This window comes from Ambystoma mexicanum, chromosome 6p (assembly GCF_040938575.1).
Source record: "Ambystoma mexicanum isolate Mex_15411 chromosome 6p, UKY_AmexF1_1, whole genome shotgun sequence".
NCBI lineage: Eukaryota > Metazoa > Chordata > Amphibia > Caudata > Ambystomatidae > Ambystoma > Ambystoma mexicanum.
The window spans coordinates 193,822,113-193,847,756 of NC_090935.1; the positions used below are offsets into that span (position 1 = coordinate 193,822,113).

The 25,644-nt window shown below is 50.3% G+C and overlaps 1 protein-coding gene across 2 annotated transcripts in view; it reads left to right on the forward strand.

Moving 5' to 3' along the window:
- The window catches only part of PIK3C3 (phosphatidylinositol 3-kinase catalytic subunit type 3), a 1,987,152-nt gene that overhangs the window by 1,155,284 nt on the left and 806,224 nt on the right, over window positions 1-25,644 (forward strand). For both annotated transcript variants that reach the window (XM_069626883.1, XM_069626882.1), the window contains exon 15: window positions 8,252-8,368. In XM_069626883.1, the coding sequence (XP_069482984.1) occupies window positions 8,252-8,368 (117 nt within the window). The remainder of the gene's footprint in view (window positions 1-8,251; window positions 8,369-25,644) is intronic.

Here is a 25,644-nt window from a genome sequence, read left to right on the forward strand (position 1 = left end):
ATCCCAAAATGGAGGACACCCAGAGCACCTGTCAAATTCAGCATGGAGCTGCCACCAGCCCATACCCTGCTCTGTGGGCCACCCACAGGTGCCCAAAAACATACACTAGGGGCACAGGGTTGTACCCCTACCCATGGGTGCCATAAGGGTATCCCATGGGTCTGTTCACCAAGCCAAAAGAGAGAGCTGCACTGCCAGGAGTCCCACATGGACTCCTGGGCAGAAAACATGACAGAACACACGATAAAAAGCAGTAAAGGACAAGGATTCAGAGGCCCTGTCCCTCTGATGTATTTCCAGCATCACACACTCATCCTACTAAACATCTCTGCAGCTTTGGACACAATCCGTCTTCTCCTAAAGAAACTAGTGGACATCGGGATAGTGTGAATCCCTCTACCCTGGATTGTGTCCTTCACCAGTACTAAAGATACAACATTTATACCCCTAGCAAATCACACCCCTACCCCCACTGGCAACATGACATGCAGAGTGTACATCAAGGTTCTAGTCTCTCTCTCCTTTTTAACATATATTTGACCCCTCTCCCGGAACTTATCAGCAACATGGACCACACATGCTTCAACTATTCAGATGAGACCCAAATTGTCAAAAAACTCATTGACAGGGCTAGCAATGGACGCAATGTACCTCAGCATCTGCGTTACACACATAGACTCTTGGCTGCCCACTACCCACCAATAGGCTTAAGTTGAACTTGTCCAAAACAGCACTGCAACTCCAGCTAATTCTGCAGCAATGGCCGGCAGAAAGTAACAGCACCCTGCCAACTCCCTTCATCAACTTTGAGAAACCTGAGTCACAACAGACCACAACCTTGAAAAAGGAGCACAGGTCAAAGTTATCATTTGACACTGTTTCTCCTAATTGTGCTTTCTACGACAAATCATACCATATCTGACTTTCACAATCGGTACCAGGGCAGTTATTTCCCTGATCCTTTCAAGACTTGATTATATCAACAGCCTTTACCTAGGACTACCAGGATTTATATTTTATTTTAACACACTACAAATAGTTCAAAATGCAGAATCTAGCTTACTGCGCAGATTAAAAAGACAGGAACGCATCGCCTTAGCACTACGCAGACTCGCACACAAAAAGAATGTCCACTACAAAGACCTATGCATAGATCACCACTCATACAACAGCCAAGGCCTGAATCCATTAGAACGAAATTCTCACTCTACATACCACCAAAAACACTGCAAACTGCAACAGTGCATTAGTAACGCGGGGCTCGCAAAATCCACTAGCCAACTCAAATTAGCAAGGAACATGTATATGGGGTGAGTTCCATTAGCATGGTACGCGAACCTTCTGTTGAGTGGGGGTATGTTTGAAACTTTCTTTTTAAATGTACTGCAAACAGACTTACAAATAAAAGTTTCACTGGGCATGGCTCACATTTGGGTGGAAACATTGCACCAAATATGAAGTTTGCTTATTGTGACGTGCACCATTTTACAGAAAGCACTGGTAAATATTGTGTCACTCAGTGCAACAATGTAAGGTAAGGAACTTATCCTGCATTACTGGTGGGATTTTTAAGAATTTGTAACTCCTAGAGAGGGCGCTAGAGGGCCGACCAAGATGGCCGCTCCCCTGTGAGCTCTTGGCTGCCTCCCGCATGAATCCTGATTAATCGCGGCAATCCTGTGGCGAAACCACTAAATCTGCAAAGAATAATATATCCTAGCAGGGCATCTCATCCCTGTCGAAAATTCGGAGTGAATCGGACTCACCTTCTGCGAGAAACTCGCTGCGTAGTGCGGCCTGCACAGCCACGACTTGCATGGGGCCTAGGAGACCCGACCCGCCTGCCCAAAATCCTTCGCGGACGGACAAGAGCCACCCGCGGGACCTGCCGCGGCAACCTCCAGCAGAAAGCGGCACGGGGGGAATCGCTCGGAGTCGGGGCGCCCACAGCCAGCACTGGGACGGTGGCGGAGCGAGACACCTGCAGGTGAGGAGCGGGAGGCGCGCGGAGACTCACAGAAGCACACAAAACAGGCGAGATAGCGCGTCTACGTTTCGCCAACAAACCTGGGTCGCGCCACGGCGTCCCCGCCATTTTGACCCATAGCGTCTCCACGCACGTCTGGGTTTCGGCCCCTCGCACGGCATCAAACAGCCAAATCTGATCGCCTCGCCCGCGCCTTGGCTGCACCCCAAAACCTGACGCTCCGCCACCGTAGCCAAGTTTAAGATGGGAAAGCGGGACAAGTCCCAGAAACGACTCAATTTTGATGCAGGCCCAGCGCCTAAAACACCCAGGCCGGAACACCGCCCAGAATCCCCGAACAACCAGTCGGAGGTAGAATTGCAGCAACAAACGGACATTAGGGAAATCCTGATGGAATCAAAAGCTGGGATAGGCGGCCTGGACAGCAAGATAGACTCGCTCTCGTCCAAGGTGGACCTGTTACAACGCCGGCTCGACAAACACAGCGTCAGGCTCGACTCCGTCGAACAGAGAGTGTCAGATCTGGACGACGGCACATCAGCACTCACTTCCCGGGTCTCCACGCTTGAGGGGCAAATGAAAACTGTACTCGCCAAAAACGAAGACTTGGAAGGCCGTTCCAGACAAAACAAAATTAGGATAGTCGGAATCAGAGAAAGACAACTACCAGTCAGAATGGAAGAACACATCGAAAAATTATGCACTGAGCTTTTTGGTCCCACAGTCCTATCACAAATGTTCATAGTGGAAAGAGCTCACAGAATCCCTGCAACAAGACCGGCGCCGGGAGCCCCTGCCCGCCTGATCATTGGCAAGCTTCTAAGCTATAAGGACAGGGACTCCATACTCAGAATGGCAAGGGAAAAGGGCAAACTACACTTTGACGGGGACGACATCCAGTTTTACCCGGACTTTTCGCCGCCTGTCCAAGCCTAAAGGAGATCGTTCACCCAGGTGAAACACAGACCACGCGCCAACCAGATTACGTACTCGATGCTCTTCCCGGCGAGGCTTCGCATTCAACTGGAGGGAAATACCCACTTCTTCAACTCCCCAGAAGAAGCCACGCTTTACCTCGATCGGCGGGGATGTAAATCCGCAAACCAAACGCCCGGAGCCTCGAGCAGAGAGAGTCCTGCCATGACAAACACCTGCGCCACTGACTCAAAGCAAGCAGGAATCAAGCCATCAGGACAATCTTCGCAAAAGGGAGGTTGGGGACTAAGCCTAGGAAGGCCACCCGCGCCCCTTGCACAGCACGCATTATGTTCCAGTTGGGGGGGTTCCAAACGGACGAGTTGGGGGTTGGAAAGGAAATTTGTTTTATTTTTGTTGTCGTTCGAAACACGCTCAATGCGCCACCGCCTAACCGTGGGCCTCACCCAGAGCCCCACCGCCGCCCCTCTCGAGCCCTCCCGCCTGACGCTGCTCCCATGCAATCCAGCCGTCCCATGTGTCCGGACTCCCACTCTGATCTTGCTGCAATCCGGTGTCATATAAATCATCACTGGCACATTCAAAGTAGCGACCTGGAACATTAGAGGGGGCAACATCACGGCTAAGACACGCAAGATCCTGCAATTACTTAGACACCACAAGGTCGAGGTGGCAATGATTCAGGAAACCCACCTTTTGCCGCAAAATGAGCACCTGTGAGCCCGTGGCTGGGGTTGCCATTGCTACTTCTCTTCATATTCATCCTATGCCAGGGGAGTCGCTATTCTTCTTCACTCTTCACTGGGGTTTCGCCTGATCCAAACAGAAAGAGATAACGAGGGAAGGGCTCTTTTGGTTCGGGGCATAGTGGAGGGAGAGGAGCTGGTGTTCGTCAACTCCCACGCCCCCAAAACAGACAGCGCAAACAACTTTGACTGGGTTTTATCCCGCCTCTCGCAAGTGCGAAACGCTACCATAATCTGGGGAGGCGACCTGAATACTCATCTCGACCCACAAAAAGATAAATCAAATTTAACAGCACACCCGTCCAAAGCCAGCCTACAAGTGCAGGAGATCTGCAAAGCGTTTGACCTATCGGACATTTGGAGGACCCAGAATTGGGAAGCCAGAGACTACACATACCACTCAAGTGTTCATAATACGAACTCTCGCATTGACTATCTGCTAGTCTCCGCTCACAGCAACTGGCAATGGGGCGCATGCCAAATACTCCCCAAAACCTTCTCAGACCATGCCACGGTAACACTCGAATGTCACCTGCCGACCACCAGGCCACGACCTCCACAATGGCACTTCAAACCCCGATCCCTCGCTGATCCGACATTCGCCACCGAGCTAAGCGAGGAAATCAACACCTTTCTTGACATTAACCAAGGCACCATCAACTCTGCCGGAGTGCTATGGGAATCTTTCAAATGCTACGTAAGGGGCGTCTGTCTAGCCAAGGAAAACGGAATCCTGAAACTTATCAGACGCGAACTAGAGACCTGCGAAACTCACCTGAAGGAATTGGAAAAGCAGCAAGCCGCACACAATTCAGACCAAATACAGGAGAGGTTGAAAGGAGAACTTCTGAACTTTAGAAAACTGGCTGAACGGGAGATTAAATTTCTGGGGCACAATCACAGAATTAGACAATACGGCGAAAGCGCCCAGAACGCTGGAAGAGATCCAAGAAGCCATCAAAAGTCTACCGCCTTCCAAAGCCGCGGGGCCAGACGGGCTAACTGGTGAGTTTTATAAACACTTCGCCCCTCTCATTGCCCCTCTCCTGCTAAATGTCTTTGAAGAAGCGATCAAATCCGGCATTCTCCCACAGACACTGAGAGTAGCTAACGTAATACTACTACACAAAAAATACAAGCCTCCCGAAGATTGTAAGACCTATCGCCCCATATCATTAATTAATCTGGACAACAAAATCCTGGCTAAGCTCCTCGCTAATAGGCTTCTCCCATTAATGCCTGCACTGGTACTCGCCGACCAAGCGGGATTCGTGCCTGGCCGAAACACCACATTCGGGATACGCAGAATGTTTGGGGTTCTGGCAGCACTTGACCCCTATCAGCAGGCAGTGGCGGTGCTGCTGGATGCCGAAAAGGCATTCGACTCTGTTGAGTGGCCATTTATGTTAGCTGTACTACAGCAGCTCGGACTTGGGAAACAGTTTATCAAGCTGATCTCACTCCCCTATAACCAGCCCCTTTCAGCAATCACGCTCGGGCCGACTCGCTTGACACATATCAACCTCCAGCGTGGCACTAGGCAGGGATGCCCACTATCCGCCATGATATTCGCCCTTGTGATGGAGCCCTTAACAGCGGACCGAAGGGAACGTCATATCCAGAGAGGTCTTAAAATAGGACCTCACCGGCTAATAATATCACTCTATGCCGACGACAGTTCATGCAAAACCCCAGCGATAACCTTAACCCGATCATGCGAGAAATAATTAAGTTTGGGTTGGCATCTGGCTTGAAAATTAACCAATCGAAATCAATTGTCTTTCCCTTAAACACAAAAACCAAAATAGTCCAAGACGATTTTAACTTCCAGTGGGAGACGGCCCACGTCCGATATCTAGGAATTAGAGTGTCCCTAAACCACCAAGATATATTCAAAGACAACTACGAAAGCACACTGAAATTATTAAAACGGGTGGAAATCGCTACCGCTCACTCTCTGGGGGAGAGCCTCATTGATGAAAATGGTAATCTTACCCAAACTCCTGTACCTTTTCGCCAACATCCCCATCCTGCTGTCCCGGCGCTTCCTGGGTAATCTGAGAAGCCTAGTTCTGGACCTCATATGGTCGGGCAAACCTGCAAGGGTGGCTTACTCATCCCTCGTGCTTCCTGTCAATAAGGGTGGCCTAGCTCTTCCCGATCTAGAACGGTACTACTGGGCGGCACAAGCTCAGTTTCTCAGTCATTGGTACGAACCCCAATTCGTAAGACCGCATGTACAGGTCGAACGGGCACTAGCCTCACCCAACTTGCTAAGGGCCGTGATTATCAGCAATCAAGCTGTGCCACACACGACGCTGAACATAGTGCAATCCACATCCGCAATTTGGTGGAAAATGGCCCAAAAGTACAAGATTCAGCTTAGATACTCTCCTCTTCTACCCGCGAAATTCATTCCCGGGATCCCACTCACCGCTGAGAAAGTGTATCTGATCTGGGCGGATAAGTGCAAAATAAAAACATTTGGCGACTTCTTCATACAAGACACCTTCATAACACCCCAGCAAGCGAGGGAAAAGGGGGGCACGTCCTCCCTTGACATCTTTTTGTACTTCAGAGTGCGGTACACCTTGCAGGCCCTCATCCTAACATTCCCACAACAACCTCCCACCTGGCAACTACTGCATGGGACCATTCAGGCACAAGGGGAGGGCAAACTAGTCTTATCCATCTACAAAATCCTGCTCACGGACACGCTTCCCTCGAACCCCAAAACAAAGACAAGATGGGAAACCACGCTTCAAACCCCCATTCTTGATGAAGACTGGAGCTATATCTTACAACAGTCTCAAAAAGTGGCACTCGACTCCCGCTTCAAACAAATCCACTTTAACTATCTGCATCAAACCTATTATACCCCTAAAAAGAGAAACAGACACCACCCTGGGTCCAATGCATCTTGCGACCGTTTGCGGGTCCCCGGATGCTGACTTCCTGCACCTAGTGTGGAGTTGCCCGCCAGTGTCTAAATTCTGGTCAGATGTGCTCGACGAAACTGACGCAATAATCGCCGAGAGAATGGGACACTCACCACTGGTGGCGCTCCTTGGCCTAACGAGACCCCTGTCCTCACACGTCGGGGAAACTGGCAAGCATGTTATTGGTTTTGGCACGTAGAAGAGTAGCCATGGCGTGGGGACGAGGCACACACCCCACTCTTGCGAACTGGAAGAGGGACATCACATACTGCCAAGAAACGGAAGCAGAATTCATAAAGACACTTCCCCACCATGCAAGACCCCCAGATATATGGGGCCCGTACATCTCGCACCTCCTCTCTAGTGCAGCACTAACTGAGACAACTGATCAGCCGCCACAGACTTCTCCTGTGTAAATGTAAATGCGTGTTGTGTGATGGGACTGTCGGAGGGTGGGGGGCGGGCGTGAGGTGGGCAATCGGCGGCATGTTAGTAGCCCACTGTTTGGGCTTGTTGGTACACATGTTTACTAAAATGCAAAAATAAAGTTTTAAAAAAAAGAAAAAAATGTGTAACTCCTGCCTGGTAACAGTACCAAGCATTAGATGGAAATGACGAGGAGGTGCCATTTTCTGCATCATAGCAATCAAAAGTTAGAGCGCCTTACCCAAATGCCTTCATATGGATGAAGACCACCTAACATTTAGAAAGCAGCAGAAAGCAGGCTATTCAACTAAACCCCCCAGCCAGATCACTGTAGAAACCCTGGACTGTAGACCTACCCGCCCCAGCCACTCTTCCACCACAGAAGATTCTTTATTAACTGCAGAAATCATAAGAAACGCTCATGCACCTCACCAACCAACATATCATAATGTAACTCACAAGGGTCTAACTTCATAACCAAAAGGAGCATCTCTGACAAAATGCGGCTTGATGGATGCCACTTTAATCCCTTAACTTGCAGGCGCAAACAATCTCGTACTGCAGGTTCTTACCCAATTTCCTAAGTACCCTCACCATGTCTGTCTACCTCCTCTCAACGAATCGACCTCCCTCTAAATCCTTAGCCTTCCATCTTTCACCACACATGAATGCACCCCCAATGACAGACTTCACCGGCTTAACTAATATCACTGATCACTACTAAGCTGTGACTAAAACTTGTCTCATCAGATCTACCACACTGCTCCCCTCACATTAACAGAGAATAGTGCCCTAAGCACTCTTTACCTCTTCAGTCCCCTCAAAATAACACATTCTCAACGACTCTGCCAATAACATAGTAGCCCCCCAGCACACATGAAATAGGTACTAACTACCTGCATGGATCACCACCACAAATTTCAAATCTGCCTCTCCCGCTTTGCCACTATCTTCTATCTTGTTTTTTACAGTCATATGCAGCAAGGCCATCAGAAATGGCAGTAGGGCGCTATGCAAACTCACATTATCATTATTATCATTATTATTATTATTATTATTATTATTATTATTATTATTATTATTATTAATAATAATAATTACGTAACACCCTTTATGGAGAACTGTATATTAATAATACAATCACAGGTGACCTTAAAAAAACAGAAGAACATTATGGTTGTAATATGAAGTTATCTTCATTCTCTGCCTTTTCTTAGGGTGATAAGTCTGTTAGAGTCATGCGTTCTCTTCTGGCAGCACAGCAGACATTCGTAGATCGACTGGTTTATCTAATGAAGGCGGTGCAGCGGGAAAGTGGAAAAAGTAAAAAGAAGGTAACAGTAAACCCTGCACTTGCTTCTAATGTTTTGCTTTCTATAATCCTTCCTCTTTCTTTATCGCTTTTGAGTGTCAATTATGAGTGTATCATGAGTAATGTTAATGTTGTTTTTCCTTTGACTATGCATATCCTGACTGTGTCCAGTTCCATTGCATTCCCTACTAATGATTCTCAACCCAGAGAAGTGGACGGGATGGAGCATATTGTGCAGCACCATTACATTTATAAAAACAAACAGTGCTGGGTTGCATGCACACATTTCCCACTCAGCACCAGCTGCTTGCCTCGAGATTTCAATTTTGTTTTTGATGCATAAATAATCAGTACAACTGTACATATAAAAGATTAAAAGCTGAAAACAATCTGATTATGCAGAACCCAAAGATACATGGTAATTTCCAGCATCACCATCCTGGACAGATCTTGCAGCGCACTCCCCACAAGCTTAATTTAACTCTATATTCAAGTCCCAATGTCCTAGCCATGTCCCCAAGGAGGACATGGCTGTGTGCTACTTATCTCCTGCAGCCCCCATCTGGATATCCGGTTCCTGAGGGCGGCCCTGCATATCCAGCCATTCCATTGCATCCTTCGGCGTCTCAAAGAACAGGGATTTGTTCTTGTAGAACACTTTCAACTTGGCTGGGTAAAGCAACATATAACGATGGCCTGCGTCTTTTAATCTTCTTTTCACTGACCCAAAGTTCATCCTGCTACGCTGTACGTGCAGTATCGTCTGGATATGCCGTGATTTTTGCCGACCCCCTTCATCGTTCCTCCCTTCCGAAAAAATTTGAGTATCTTCTCCCGGTCTCGATAGTTCAGAATTTTTGCGATCCGCGGTCGCGGGGGGGTTCCTGGGGGCGGTCTCCTTGTCAAGGCCCTGTGCGCCCTTTCAACCGCCCCGCCTGTTACCTCCTGCAGGAGCATGGTTTCCACATATTCTGTTGGGTTGGGCCCCTCCATCCCTTCCGGCAAGTCAACAATTTGTATGTTATTTCGTCTGGCCCACCCTTCCGCCTCCTCCGCTCTGTCCTTCAGGTTGCCCACCCGCTGCACAAGGGCATGTAGCTCCGATCCATGTGCGGCGCACGGCACAGTATTCGGGTCCGCACGTCCTGTCTCAGCAGGTTCACTTCCTCTTGGACCGCACCAATCTCGAGGTTCAGGCCCACCCTCAGTTCGTTCATTGCCAGGCCCAGTTTAGTCTCCCAGGCCACTTTCAAGTCTGCAATTGCTGCTAGCACCTCCTGGATCGTGCCCGGTGCCTCCGCCTCTGTCGTGGGGGTCTCCTTGCTTTTGCCTCCCTCCGCACCTGGGGGCGTCTTGGTGTAGGCCTCCAACGTGGGCTGTTTGGTCCTGGGTCTGACAACTTTATTAGACATCCTACCGTGTTGTCTGGGCATAAGCCAGCTGCACCTCCCCGCGCACAAAGGTCTGCGTGGCACCAGGCCTCTCTTGGCAGTATAGGGCCGTAGCGGCTATGCCCATGTGTGTCTTGGTCGCTCGCCTCACCCTTAGAGTGGGCTGTGTCCACCCACGTACTTGCGCACTCTCGGTGTCGTGACTCCGGTCTCTGCCTTACTCCAGGGGCACCTTCCAAGTTCGGTCTGACTTCACTGTGGGCCCAGCATCAGCAGCCAGTTCGCTCAGCGGGTCTCGGCAGTTACCGTCTGTGCGCATTCGGGCTCCGGGCGCACGCCTCTTCGGGCGTCTCTTGTCTCGATCTTGTCCCTCGGCTCGCAAAGCATGAGCACGGCCCGGGCAGTCTGCCTTATTTCCTCCGCTTCTCCACACCATGGCCCCTTCAGGTCTATTGCTTAACACAGGATCCTGAAATCCATTACAGGTACCGTCTGATCCTTCCGTCAGTTATCGCTGCAGCGCGCCCATGACCCTCGATGATTACTTTGTTCCCACGGCCATTTTTCTTCCATTTTTCGAGTCGGGGACCGCAGTTATACAAATGGGTATAACTTTGTGTCCGTGCATCCCATATGCACCAAAAGTTCAGCAAGTACGGCCCCCACCTTCATGGTCACGGATGTTAATTCACAGTGCTGGCAGGCATCCATGCGCGCGCTTTTTCCCCAGGATCAATACAGGATCGAAGTAGCTCCTTCGGAGCACGTCCCTTTACATGGCCCTCCTAGCCACGCCCCCTTGTACTGTATTGTTGTGATCTTTAGCTAATTGAAATCTGGGTGTGCTTTCATCTCTGCACCCTCCTGTTTGTATTGCATTGTTGTGCTCTCTGGACAATTCTAGTCTAGGAGTGCTTTCATCTGTGCACCCACCTGTTTGTACTACATTGTGCTTTTTTGGCTACTTCAAATCTATGTGTGCTTTCATCTGTGCACCATCCATTTTGTACTGCATTACTGTGCCTCCTTTGGGGGGGGTGGCCTCTCTGCCCCTGCCGCCTACTACGTTGTGCTGATCCCATCAGCTGCTGCTGAGCGCACTGCAGCTAAACCCTTTGGGCCTTCACGTGCACTTTCTGTTGCCATTAAACTATTTCCAGCTACTGGCAGAGGACCGCCAGGGTAATCGGGCCAAGCACTGCATGTTGGGTGCATTCCCATCTTTAAAAAGGAAAAAAGAAATTCATCATATTCGGCGTGCTACAATGTTTTTTCCTTTCTAACATGGCTGCCCTTATTTGCATCGGTATGTTGCTATGGTTCCTACATAGCACGCTCAGGATTGGTTGAGCAGCTGTTTTTATGTTGCCTACCAGGACCGTAAAGCGAGAGCTGGCCCCCACCACAAAGTCATTCTGTCTGGTGCTGTAGGAGGCCCCTCCATGCTGCCGCGCCTACAACTCTCCCAGCCCTCGCTGCTCACAGAACAATCAACTGCATCCCTACATTCAAGAACATAAACAATGTGCCGCCACTCTGTACCGGTAAGCACACCGGATCTCCTGCCTTGGGCTAAATCTCTTCAACTTGGTAGCTTACTGACTGTTGCCTCCCTGCTAACTGTTTCCTCCTCCCACTTGACATGGTTACTTCGTGTATATCTTATTCATAACCTGTTTCTGCCACCCCTTTGTGTCTCCCCTTTTTGATGCTGCACTGGTGCTTTTTGGCAAAGTTAAATGTAGGTGTGCTTTTAAGTTACCCATTACTTCCGGCTGCTAGGCCACCTAGTGAGTTGTGTTGTGCTGTGCAGTATTTACTCCTATCCGTTTTCTACCCTCTTCACATTCCTCTATGGCTCTCTCCATCTCTCCTATCTACTCTAACTGCTATTCTATCACCTACCCTCACTCTCGCATTAGGTCTGGAAGGAAAAAGTTCAAAAAAGATATCCTTTCTTTTAATCCTGGCTTACCTAGCGCAGACACCTATGCCAGCGCCACTTCCAGACAGATTGTCACTGATATTCTCTTTTCTGTCCCCCCTCCAGACCTTTGAACTCTGCATCTGATCTCCACTCTCTCCCCCCTTCCTAACCCATTAATGCTGGCACTAGATGGGAAGTTCACTTGGATGGCTTCTCATCCTCGAGGTGCAACATTAATGTCTATCACAAGGGCAGTATCATGGCCTACGGTCCTCAACCCAATCTCCCCCTCGTTGACCTGCGCCTGCCATCTCTCATCAGTGTCCTTCTCGCTCCTGCTCCTTCCTCTCTCACAGCACCTCCTTCACCACATCCGACTGGTGAACCACCCCCCTTGAACCCCACCTCCGAAAAACTTCAAGGGTGATGTCTCGCCTCCCGTAGCCACACTTAATACTCGTTCAGCTATCAAACATTCTTCTGACATCTGCCTCCTCCTTGAATACTTTGATCTCGACGTCCTTGCTCTCGCCGAGACGTGGTTCAATTCCAGCCCAGTAACTGCTTTTGACTCCCTTCTCCCTGAGGGCTACAAGATCATCTCAAAGCCTCTGCCCAACCGTGCTGGCAGTGGAGAAGCCTTGATCTTTCCCGAGTGGCTCCCTTCCTCCCTCATACCCACTTAGCCCAACTCCTCCTTTGAAAGCCTGACCTGCAAGCTTGGTATCTCTCCTCCTTCCTCATTGACCATTGCAACTATATATAGGCCCGTGGGCACTATCGCCTCTTTCCTTTCAGAATGGGCTGATTTCTCCTCCTCTCTCCTGTCATCCTCCTCTAAACTCTTCCTTCTGGGTGACTTCAACATCCACCTGGATTCTTCAATCACAGCCTCCACTCTCTTCTGTGACCTCTGCACCACTCTCTCCCTCTGCATTCTCCCCTCTGGTCCAACCAACTTGGCTGGACACGCTCTTGATGCTTTCATCTATACTAATCTGTTGCTCTCTACCCCTCTCTCCACCCCACTCTCCTGGTCTTACCACTCCCTCTTGTCCTCCCACCTGGGACATCTAAACTTTCTGACCGAACCTCCCCCAACTTTCCACCCTCGCTTGCGGACATCCGTCCAATTAAATGAATGTCAGCTGCTACATTCGCTTCCACCTTCAAACCCCCTCTCACTACCGACTCAACTATTGACTCTGCTCTTAACAATCTCCATCTTGCTATCACTAACACTCTCAATATCCTTCCCCCTGTCATGAGGATCCGTCTGAAACCTGCCATAAAGCTTAACACTTTTATCATTATTCTGATCTGGCAGTCCTGAAACACAAGTACAGAGCTGCAGAATGGAAGTGGCAGACGTCGAGCTCATCCTCGATAAACTGGCCTATCGCTTTCTTCAAAGGCAATATCGTCTCTTCATTCGCTCCAAGAAAAGGGCACACATCCAGGCCCGCATCTCTGGAGCTTCTAACAACATGGCTGAACTCTTTAAAATCTGCAATGAAAATACCATGTAAACGCTAACAAAGCAGATACCTTACTGGCCACGTCTCTCAGAAATCTAAGATGGGAGCAAGCTACAACGATCAAATAATAATAATACAGTCCTAGTGGAGTCTAGTAAATTAAAACGATTGTATACTAAAAACTCTATTGCCAATCCTTACCGCTATGCTACAAAAGAGTGTGGGATAAGTTCACACGAAAAGAAAGAAATGTTCACAGAATGATAAGTCAGGATGGTATGGCCGGGGTCTCTTTTTCCCCAGGTTTTTAGCACAGTACAAGGTGGGACTCTTGAACACAACCCACTCCTGGGCTTCTCCGGCACAAGGTTACAGTTCTTTCTCTCAATATCAGGGCCTTCTGTGCCCAAATCTCTTTCATGCAAAGTCTCTTGCTTCAGAGGGCCTAATATGCCATTAACAACTAAACAAAATTTCCTTCTGCTGATCTTCACTTTGGGTGATTAATCTTCACCCTTGGATCCCCCTTGGCGGTTCAAATCCTTCTCGGAAGGTACCCTCCCCCGTTCGGGCTCAGACCAACCACTCACTGTGGACATCACTCAGTCCGGTTCGCACTTGTCGTTTCAATGTTCACCAGTGTCTTACTGTTCACCCTGGTTCGCAGGTATCTCTCAGCTGGGTTCACATTTGCCAATTATTAAGACAGTTCAAAGTTCATAAAAAAGTCATTCTAGACCTTTAGGTTCTTCCCTTTACTTAAGTCTGTCTTTCTCTTCAAGCCCCCTTTCAGGCTTACCCTAAAGCCCCCAGTCAGACTTTGCACAGTATATTCACCGCAATGTTCTGGGGTGAGTTAGGGTTCACCCCAATTCACAGGCATCCCTCAGTCGGGTCACGTTTGCCTCCCCAATGTGTCAAAGCCTTTCGACTGTACCAGTGGTTTGACCCTCGTATGACCACTCTCACACCTCACCCCGACCTCACCTAAGGCCTCTTGGTACTCTTTTCTCCCGGTTCGGGAGAGGGGCACCAGCCAGAGACATTCAAATGAGCTCCCACGTGGTGCCGGATCACTCTATCTCTGGTGAGAGTTTCTCTCACAAAGGTTTACAGGGGTCTCCCTCTGCCGGGCTCGGACCCTTCTCACAAAGTTCACAGGGATCTCCCTCTGCCGAGCTCGGACCCTTCTCACAAAGTTCACAATCTTAAAAAGTATGTTTTTGAACTCCCAGTCCCAAAATGCACTTGTGAGAATTTCGCTCCCACTTCACAGCTCCCCAAAACGTCATTCCCTGTTTTGGGAGCTCTTGGAGCCACAAGGGGGATGTTTCCATGAGGTCAGGGTCTTACCTCCTGCCCCTCATGGACCTGGGTTCACCTGTCAGGCCCCAAGGGAGGAGTCCTGCTCTAGGTACTGCCAGGAAACCCCAGCTGCCCCTGGTATTGCTTTCTGGAAGTCCAGATCACTCCTCCACACTTCAGTCTCCTCTCAAATAGCAGAGCCAGTGTTTGGGCGGTTTTCACCTCCTCCAGGGCTTCTGTAGCTCACTAGGGCTCTCTCCAGCACCTTCCAGCATCCCCAACTCGCTCCAAGTGTGCTTTCCCGCTCTCCCTTTTATGATGCCTGGGAAAAACAAGTGGAGTCGGCAGTGAGTGATTAAAGTGGGAGCCGTGACTTAGCCTGGCTTCATTAATGGGACAGTCTGCTGTAGAAAGGGGAGAGTCTGTTTTCTGTGTCTCTTGATCCCTGTTTCATCCTCCCAATGACATGGCCGCTCCATCAGGGGACAAGGGCAAGGGGTAACATAACTTTAGATTGTCCCTTTGGAACAATACAGTATAAAGGACCCAGCTGGACTCGGTCCTGGCGCCTTTGGTGCCAGGCTCATGATCAAATATAAACTGACATACTTGGTTTGGTGCAAAGTGCTTTATTTTAAATGCAGGAATCTCCATGTGCATGTGTTCGGGCGTGGCTGCTGAGGAAGGCTGGATGGCACGTGTAGCATCCTTAGGAGTAGCAGGGTGGGGCCAGTGAGCCAAGGCTAATGGGCGTGGGCAGGGCTAGGCTATATATAAGCCCACCAGCCTTCTTGTAAATGCTTCCCGTTATTCTGCACTGATGGCAGCGTAATGCTTGCCGCCGCCCAAGCGCATCTTACCTTTGTGTTCCAGCAACCAGCCTCAACACTTACCTTGGAACCTGCTTTCGTCGGCACGCATCATCAGGGACTCTGGCATTCATCAGTCATCTCCAGACCTCCGGAAGGCAGCACTCAAACTCTGACATCGCGGCACGGCGAGTAACCCTGCGAGAGAGAAGATAAAGACAAAGTTAGAACTCACAAAGACATTGCATTTAAGGTCACGCTTTTGACAAATCTTCGTGCTTAACCTTAAACCAACACTCACCTGCTGTCGGAGCATTGTGGGCTCCATTCTCTTCCATTTTGGCCTTGCTTAATGCACCGCAACTACCGCAGGTGCGCAACTTCGCTTTCTAGGAGAAAACAGAAGAAAGACAACATTAAAAGACACGGACAATAATCAGGAATCAACATCACAATATTTTAAAGCCTTAAGACACTTACCATCAGGAGTGGCGTAGCCACAGCTGGACTGGGCTACCACCTACAATGGGCCAGTGAAGGAACTTGGTCGATCAAGAGCGCCCCTGCAGTGAGAAGTACAGACGGCAAGCTCATCGTCATTAATCGACAGGTGAACTTATATGGGTCAGCACATGCTCACCACATTTTGGGAAGAAGGGATCGAGAGGGAGAACAATCGCATAGCAGCATTCTCACGATCTCTCATCTCCACGCTGGAGCAGTGTCACCAATTGCTACAGCCCACAGCATATGTGCAGGGGAAGGAGTCTGACATGGGTGAACCATTTCCAGGGAGGGCTACGACCGTGCCCCAATGTCCCGCAGAGACCAGGTGAGCATAACACCCAATCCCCCTCTCTCCTCCTCGTCTCAGTGACTTTAGAAAATAACAGAGGGGAGGAATTATGGGGTTTGTAGTTTTCACTAGTAAGTTTAGGAAAATCTGGAAAATTACTGTTGAGAAAGCATGGGTGGTCTTGTTGTCGCTCACGGTGAATTGTGTCCGTGTCGGGAAGGGGGCGTGGGGGTTGTGTTTCTAAATAACCTACCGTGTAGGATGGGGAAAAGGTGTCACAAGGAAGCGGATACCGCGTCTCACCTGGGGTATTCCCCGAGAGTAACCCCGGGTTCCTCTACGCAGGTGATCCTCCCTCGCTCATCCAACCCCAGGGTTGGGATCTGAGAGTGCCAGCCCTTACCTGCCCGACTGAATAAGGGACTCTTGGGGTCTACTTGGGAGAACACCCTGAAGTTTTTCACAGGAGGAAAAAGCTAGGGCCATACTAAAAATTAAAAAGAGACAGGGAGGGCAGAGCTGGATTTACCATCTATCCATCACCATTTACCTTGATATTACACAACCCGCAATTCTCTCCGGGGGTGAGAGGGTCCAATTTTCTTAAGTGGGAGGAGGGCGGATGTCTTAAGATAAGGGACATGTTTGGGGGGAGGGCAGATCAAATCCTTTAACCAATGCAAAGCTGATTTCTCACTGGGAGAAGGGGAGAGATTCAGGTACACACAATTGTGACACTGGTTGATGCAACCATCAATTAAGGAGGCTGCAATAAGGGCATTGACACCCTTTGAAAAACTACTAAAATCAGACTCTGAAGACACATACATGGTGGGTATAATATACAAACACATTAAAACGGGGGCAAGCGGGGAACCAACGCTATATGAGGCAATACGTGGAATCAGTAGGCCAATCGATAGAGGATAATGAATGGGGGCATCTATGGGAGTCTATCCCAAAGCTTACGAGTTCAGTCCAAATACAGGAGATGTGGTTAAAGTTTATGTACCCATGGAATCTTACACCGGTGAAACTCAATAAGCTTTTTCAAACGACACCAAAGGTATGTTGGAGGGACTTCAGGAACGAGGGGACGTTGAGTCATATCTGGTGGGAATACCCGCAGACCCAATAGTTTTGGGACAAGATTCTGGAGGCGATAGAGAAAACTCTAGGGATCAGGTGTAGGGGAAATATAGGCATGGCAATTCTGGGTTTAGGCAGAGCGATGGAAGAGCTACCCTCCAAAGCACATCGTAAGGTCTATGTGATTTTAATGATGACAGGGGATCTGGTGATTGCTCAGAAATGGAAGTTGAGGGACCCCCCTTCAGACCACGAATGGGGGCAAAGTTATGACATTTTTGGCACTAGAATGGGTGTCTTACTCCCTGCAATGTGACTACCAGGGTTTCGTGGCGGACTTTGGATTGGTATTGAAGTTTCTGCAGAAAGACTTGAGGGGACCAAGGTCCTGAGGAAAATTAGACTTTTGGGACTGATCTGATTTGTGGGGCTTTCAAGTGGGACAGGGGACTTTGCTTGTGGAAGGAATACTTTGACATTAACAATGGAACTGACAATATATTGGAGGTACTGGACTCACCATTGTGGGAACAATCACTAAATTGGAAGCAAATGGGACGATTTGGGAGGGGAAAGTGGGTTCCAGGGAGGGGGGAGGTGGAAAAATGTTTTGTATTCAGAAATTGCCAATAAAAATCTATGTGAAAATCTGCAAGGAACTAGCGAATCCTTCTGCATGCAGTGTCTACCTCGCCTCTTCCCTGCACTGGCCACCCACTTCACTGCTAAAACTCAGGACATCCTGAGTTTTCTCCCCCTCCATTCCCCCTGCCACCCTTGGCCGCTCCTCCTCCCCATCCACTCTTTGCTCTTGCTCTTACGTCCCGTCCCCTTTCCTCCAAACTGTATGGGTGTCCCTTTCTAGGGACGGGAGACAGAACCTTTTTTACCAGAAAAAACCCTTCTTCCCCTATAAATTTAGAGGTGCGCGGGGGTGCAGCCCTGGGAGAATGCGCTGTCGCACCCCTGGGAGAATGCGCTGCCCTGACTCTGCCCTGCGCTGCCACACCTCAGTCCCCTTTTCCGCATTGACGGCCAAATTCACCAGCGCTCCTGGGTTTGTAATTCCAGGCATGGATACTTCTTCTTCTGTCTTTTTGTCTTTTTTCATTCAGGTACTCGTTCCTCAGGCGTCATGCTCCTCCACGGCGCATGCCCATTTCAACAGGGTTGAGCAGGTGTCCAGCCTGCAAGGACTCTTTCCTACGTCAGAGCCCCACGCCCTTTACCTCTGCTGCTTTGGCCCGACCTCGGCTGGCAAGGTTGTACTGCTTGCGACGTGCTTTCTTCGAGGGCTCTGAAGAACAGACTGGCTAGGTGGAGGGAGCTCTTCCGGAGTTCGCCTCCAGAGGATCTGAAGGACTTTGTTGAACATCGATCAAGGCCCAAAGTAGGGCCGCTCTTTTCCAGTGCACCCCACAATGGAGACTCCTTCCTAAGGAGTACCGAGGCTAATCCATCTACTGGCTGACAGGCCGAGGGTTCAGTAGATCCTCCCGTTGACAATACTGAGGGACCGGAAGCTTCTTTTACCAGGTGTTCACCCAAAGGGCTGCGTCCTTGTTCCGGCAACATGTCCGAGTGGGCGCCTATATGCAACACTACCGATAACTCTGCAGAGGGCGAAACACCTACCAGGTCTCAACCGAAGTGCAGAGCAGGCCTCATGATCTGAGTCCTGGACGAGGTTGGGCCCAATGAGCCAAGCAACATGACGTCGGCACGTGGAAGGCAGCTCGACAAGATGGCTGCCGTGCCAGACAATATGGACACCCGGTCCGATACCGCACCAAGGAAGGGAGCAGGTGGAGGATCGAGTGACAAGTTGGGATTGGTGTCAACCAGGTACGTGACCTACAGCCTATTCATAATTTGCACAGGGCAGGTTCCCGCTGCGTCTATATGGGCAGAGCATGCAACAGCTCCAGCAGCTGCCCGCTATCCCGTCAATATCACCTACCACCCCTCCGGCCTGCGAGGACAGGCTCTTTGAAAGGTTCCTCGGGCTCGTGAGATCTCCTCGGATGGGGGGGCCATGCTCAAGGATGCCATCAGGGACTTGCTCCCTCCAGCCCCCCAACCGATGCTCCAGCGCTGCAGACCCCAATGCAGCCTCTGCTGTCCGCTCCGGCCCCCCAGCCGCCCTTAGCGCAGGCGGTTCCGTACCAGCCTCCGGCTCAGGTCTCCACATCTCAGACCCCGGCTCCCAGCACTCCTCCACCAGCGCCAGACCAACCAGTGGACACAGACGAGGAAGAGAACCCCAACACACCATCGTCAGCCAAGGCCTTCCACCAACGTCTTGCAGGGCTGGCAGAGTACTTAGGCCTTCCTTAACCCGAGGTCGAGCAACCAGAGGAAGGGGTGCTCGCCGAGGTCCTCACGCTAGGCCCCTCGGGTAAAACGGCGATCCCGATGCAGAAGTACGTTGTCGCCTTGGCCAAAAAGGGGTGGCTCAAGCCCCATTCGGTCCAGCCAGTAAATCGACAACTGGACGCCAAGTACAGGCAAATGGAAGGGGATACACTCTTGCTGTCGGCCCATCCTCAGCCACACTCTTTGGTGATCGCTACTCTACTCCAAGCCTCAGTTGTCATCGGCCGCCTCGTCAGCAGCACTGCTAGGCAAGGAGGAGAAGATCTTGGAGGCGTACGGGGAACAAGTTTTATTCCAACGCTTCTCTGCATCTTCGTCAAGCCAACGTGGATGCCATGCTGGCAGCAGTTAAGCAGAGGCTTTAGCAGGAAATTCCAGACTTCCTTCAACAACATCCAGTGCAGAACCAGTCACGTGGACCGCAGAGGCTAAAATGGTAGCGCAAGACATCATGGAGCCCACCATGGCCCACATTAACATCTCTGGCCAGGCCATATGCATAGCCAAGGACATGAGAAGGATGGCCTGGCTCTGTGCTACTAAATTTAACCCGGATGTCTAGGAACGCATATGGGACCTGGGTTTCGAGGGGAGTGACCTCTTTCACTCCACCACAGACAAGATGCTAGATAAAAAGAAAAACAGATCGCAAACAGCTAAGTCTTTATCCTCACAAAGTCCATGCCCAAGGCCTCCACCCAGTCACAGAAGCGCTCAGACAAGGGGCGTACATACGGAGGATTTCATGGCTTCCAAGAGCGGATGTTCAGGAAGCCGGACTGTTCGCCAACAAAACATCGGTGCAAACAACAAAAGGGGGGGGGGGCAAGGGCTTTTTCCAGTCCCCCTCCTCCGTCAGTCTCAGAGAGAAAGAAGGCATGACGCGCCCCTTCGGGTCCACGTGTGTCCGGTGGGGGGCAGGCTTGCTCTCCACGCACATTTCTTGCATTAGAAGTATGCAGACCACTGGATCCTCTTGGTACTATCCACGTGGTACTGCCTACCTATCCCTTCCTCCCCTCCTTTCTCCACTCCACTCGCACAGATTAGGACAACAACTCTTTTGGCAGAGATCCGGTCACTCATCGAGAGCCAGGCAGTGGAGGAAATCCCAGCCTCCCAGAGAGGATTTGGTTTCTACTCCAGGATTTTCGCCATTCAGAAAAAGAACCAGACTGGCCGAAGAGTTGCGTTGGACCTATCCATCCTCAACCTCTCCCTACCTCTACAAAGATTCAGGATGCTTACGCCAGCGCTCATAGCAGAGACAGTGTGCAAGGGGAACTGGATGTGCTACCTAGATCTGAAGGACGCGTACCTACACATCCCGATTTGGCTGCCTCATCGTTCTTTTCTAAGATTCAGAATCATGGGCTACCATTTCCAATACAAGGTGCTTCCCTTCGGCCACAACTCGGCCCCTAGAGTGTTTACCAGGATTATGAATGCAGTGGAGGCCCTCCTCAGGTCCCAGGGCCACCACATCTATCCGTACCTCGACGACTGGCTCGTCGGGGTGACATCTCTGGAAGCGGCACACCACACTTCCCACGCCCTTATGAGCACACTCCATGACCAGGGCTTTTTTGCTGAAACACAAGAAGTCTCAGCTGCAGCCTACACAGAGACTGACTTTCCTGGGAATCATCTGGGGCACATGCTCAGAGAGTTTTACCCTCGGAAGACAAGATCACGTCAATCAAGAGGGCCACCGCTCACTTTCTCAGCCGAGATGTGACATCGGCCTGGTGGTACTAACACCTACTGGGTGTCATGGCAGCGGTCCTATTGGCCGTCCCTCACACAAGACTCCGGATGAGGAGGATACAACTGTACTTCGCAGCATCATCCAATCAGGAGTGGGGCTCTTAGGCAGAGTTGTTCAACATTCCTCCATCTCTACACCCGGACCTCACATGGTGGTCCAGGGACTGCAACCTGCGGATGGGCAAGCCCTTCCGGCTGCCACCCTCGCAGATAACCATCACTGCGGACTCCTCTCTCGCGGGTTGGGCCGCCACTCTGGACAACCACAGCGTCCATGGAGTCTGGACCCAGCAGGAGTACCATATCAATTGGCTGGAACTGAAGGCCATCTGGCTCGCGCTTAAAGCTTTCCTTCCGGTCATTGGGGGCAAGGTTGTCCTCATTCAAACAGACAACTCAACCAGCATGTTCTATGTCAACAAGCAGGGAGGTACCAGATCCCCTCCTCTGTGCAGACTAGTTGTCAGCATGTGGGAATGGGCCCTGGAGAACAACATCTAGCTCACAGTCGTCCACCTTCCGGGGGAGTCCAACTTTGAGGCGGACATGCTCAGCAGACTGGGAGCAGACAATTAGGCGTGGCAATTGAACGGTGTTAGGGAGAATTCTCTGTAAGGCTAATTTCCCAAACCTAGTGAGTTCCCCAGCAGCTTTGCTGGATTTTTGGGGTTTATTTTTTTCTCTCCTGCTAAGAGTGAGATTCTTTTGCTCCCACTCTTAGACATGATTTGAGGTGTTCCTTTAACTTTCCATGTGTTTTATGGGCTATGGGTCTTTTACTCCATAGGGTCTCATGTGTTTTTTTTTGTTATGTGGGTTACACAGCACCCTCCGTGCCGTAACCCAGGGGTGTCTTAGCGACCCCCCAACATAGACTCCATACCCTGGGACTGACTACTGTCTCCCAGGGCATGTAAAGTCACCATTGGCTTTGCTAGTCCCAAATTATGAACAGAAACCAGTACAAACCATCATATTGTGGACGTACTGGTCGGGGCAATTCGATTGCCCCGGGGTCTGTTGTTCGAGGGGGCACGTCTCCGTCCCCTCTGATCGAGTTTTGGCTGGTGGCAGTGGATACTACTTTTTATATTCGACCGCGAATATAGCTCTATGGGATTTTCCCATTGTTCGAGGCTACCAACTTTAATTATTTAATTGTTATAGCCTCGAACATACCACCGGTTTATTTATTTAATATTAATTCACTGGTTGGTATTTTTTGCCAGAACTCGATTCTAAAATGGCATTTGTGTTCTCTTCTGTGACTCCAACCCAAGTCGAGCCCTTTGTTCCACTTTTTGGCGGGCTCCTCCACAGAAGCCTCCAAAAGTGGTGCCACTCTGTCTGGGTACCACAGGGGGTGGGGGAGGGGGTTTAGGCACCCTGGACTGAGTTGCCTTGGTAACTCAAGTCGCACTCTTGTGTGATTGGCCCAAGTGGTGAGCCGGCCGGCTCACCACTTAGCATGTTTGATTGACAGCTAGGCTGAGTGAATGGGGGTGTGCTGCATAAAAGCAGGGCTTTGGGGACTGGAACTTCAGAAGTCGCCACAGGACCTAAGAATCCGAGGAGGGAGAAGCTGAGCCGACCTGCAACGACGACACCACCGGTGAAGCCCTGCTGAACCATCTCACCACTTTTCCTGACGACAGAGGAGATCTCCAGTCCGGAGAGTCTTCTTCCTTTGACTGGTGGGGATAACCAGTTTTGCCTTCTTTTCACCTTCCTGGAGCATCTCGTGGCCGCCTTGCCCGTGCCAAGCACCCCGGCAACCGGAATACCATGGTTTACCACTACTGCGAAGAGAAGGGTAGTGCCTTTTAACCGGAGAACTCCGCAGCGGTTTCTTCCCTGGCAGTGCAACGACCTTCATCTTTCCTCCACAGCGAGACCTCTTCTTCCTCTGGAAGAAACACCGACTTGCACCTGCTGCCAGGAACAACTGCCCCCGCTGGAGCTTCCTTCACACTTAAGGTACTGTGTCCCGCCTGGCTTCCCTTGAGACAGATCGTTTGGGGTGACAGTAAAGCCTCGACTTTCTAACCTCGGCTGGCCTGGGACAACCTAGCTAACTTTTCCTGACTTTAATTTCATCCTTTTTGTGCGAACTATCTACAAGACTCTTTGGGCATAACCCCACTGTGTGAACCTGGACCCCTTCTGCTTGCTCTCTCCCTGGGAGACACCTTTCAGATTCAGTGGAATGGCATGACAGCATACGCCTTCCTGCCCACACCGCTGGTCCACATGGTGATATGCAAGATCAAGGAGTCTTGCCACCTCAGCGTCATTCTGATGGTTCTCGGAGTTGCTCAGCCTCTCGGACAGACCACCCGTTTACCTTCTGACAGCCCCAGCACATCTTCTGGCATAACAGTGGGGCAGGGTCCTCCACCTCGCGCCACAGAAATTAGCCCTTGCAGTGTGGTTACTGAGCAGGTCACGCTAGGGCACCTCAGCCTCTCACAGGCTAACCTAGAAATCATCCAGGGTACCAGGACACAGTACAAGAGTAAGTGGACTAGGTTCTGTCACTGGACAGACTCTAAGGAGATTGACCCCCTTAGATGTATGCTGGACGATGAGCTCTCCTTCTCAGCGCACCTCGCACACTCTGGCATGCAGGTGGACACCTGCTGCACGTATTTGCCGGCAATAGGAGCCTACAGAAATTTGGAGGAAGAGGTCTTTTCCTCCTCCAACCCAATAGTCAAGAGACATTTGACGGGCCTCGCCAGACTCTACCCACCCATCAAGAGGCCACACCCTGTGTGGGACCTCAATGTAGTGTTTGGCGCCCTGGCGCACAATCCATTTGAGCCAATGGCGCGTGCGGACATCAGACTGGTCACCATTAAGACAGCCTTGCTAGTGGGCCTCACTTCGGCTTGCAGAGTCAGCGAAATCTAGGTGCTAGTGACTTTAGAGCCCTATACTACTTTTCACAAGGATAAGGTAGTCCTGCGGACGCACCCAGCGTTCCTACCTAAGGTACCTTCCACCTAAATGAGGAAATGGTGTTGCCTATGTTCTTTTCCGAGCCTAAGGACGAGGCTTAGAGGGTTCTGCACTGTCTAGATGTCAGAAGTGCTCTGAAATTTTACCTGGACAGGACCAACGGCTTCCGCAAGTCGGATGCACTGTTTTAGTCACCTTCGGCGGGTCAAAACCTGGGTACCAGGCATTAAAGGCCTCTATAGTATGCTGGATGGTCTTGCCCATCAAGGAAGCATATGTGGGGCAGCATAAGCCACTTCCAGCTAACATGCACGCCCATGCAGCCATAACCATTGCATTCCAACGACAGGTCCTGTGGCATGTTTTAAGTAGGGCAGCCATCCTGGGCCACTCCTTCAGCTTTCTGCAAGCATTACTGTTTGGATGCCGACTCTAGATCAGACGCGGCTTTCGGACTGGCGGTTCTTTGCTTAAGCAGGGTCTCCTCTCCACCCTAGGGCTACACTCAGTTTTAATCACCCATACCTTATGGAGGAAAGGGGACAGGACGTAAGAGTAATTCTAATTTTTCTTTTTTTTTAAAACATTTTTATTAATTATTCATACAAACAATACAAACCAAACTTGCAGTGCATGTAATAACATTTCAGTTATGTATCACTTTGTTATGTCCACTCTACCCCCTATCCCACCCCCCGTTCAAGCCTACTTCCTCTCGTATTCTGTTCCTGCATCTTGCGGTAGGGATTCCTCTTCCGTGAGTTCTATTGGGTCTTGTATTGGCCCAAATAACTCAGCTATTAGTAATTTCCAGGCAATCAGGGTTCCCGTTTCTTCCACCCACCCAGCACTGCTTGTTTCTTGCCATACCATGGTTTCTGCTTCAGACCATTTCTTTAAATCTTTGCACCATACTTCTAGTCGTGGTCCGTGGCATGTCTTCCACCCCATAGCAATTCTCCTCTTCGCAAGTGCATAAGCCAAGTCTTGTAGTTTGCTCACATGTTTAAACTTGCGTGGCCTAGGAAACCCACCTATCAAGCGAGCCCACACCGTATATATCACCATCTTGATACCCTTCTCTTCTAGTCTGTGCACCACTTCACCCCAGAAGCGCTCAATGATTGGACATGACCAAAACATATGTACCATTCCAGCATTTTCCTTGTCATATTAGGGGCATGTCTGCCGTCCTGCATTTTTGAATCTGGCTATCCTCTGAGGTGTCATATATGCTCTATGTGTAATATATAGTTGCAGCTGGTGCAGTCTTGTGTTCCTAGACACCTTTTTATGATACCCTTGGACCCGTTCCCACACCTCATCACCCATCGGGACTCCCACTTCCGCCTCCCAATCCTGTCTCAGTTGTACTACCTCTTTTCCCACTTTGGACATC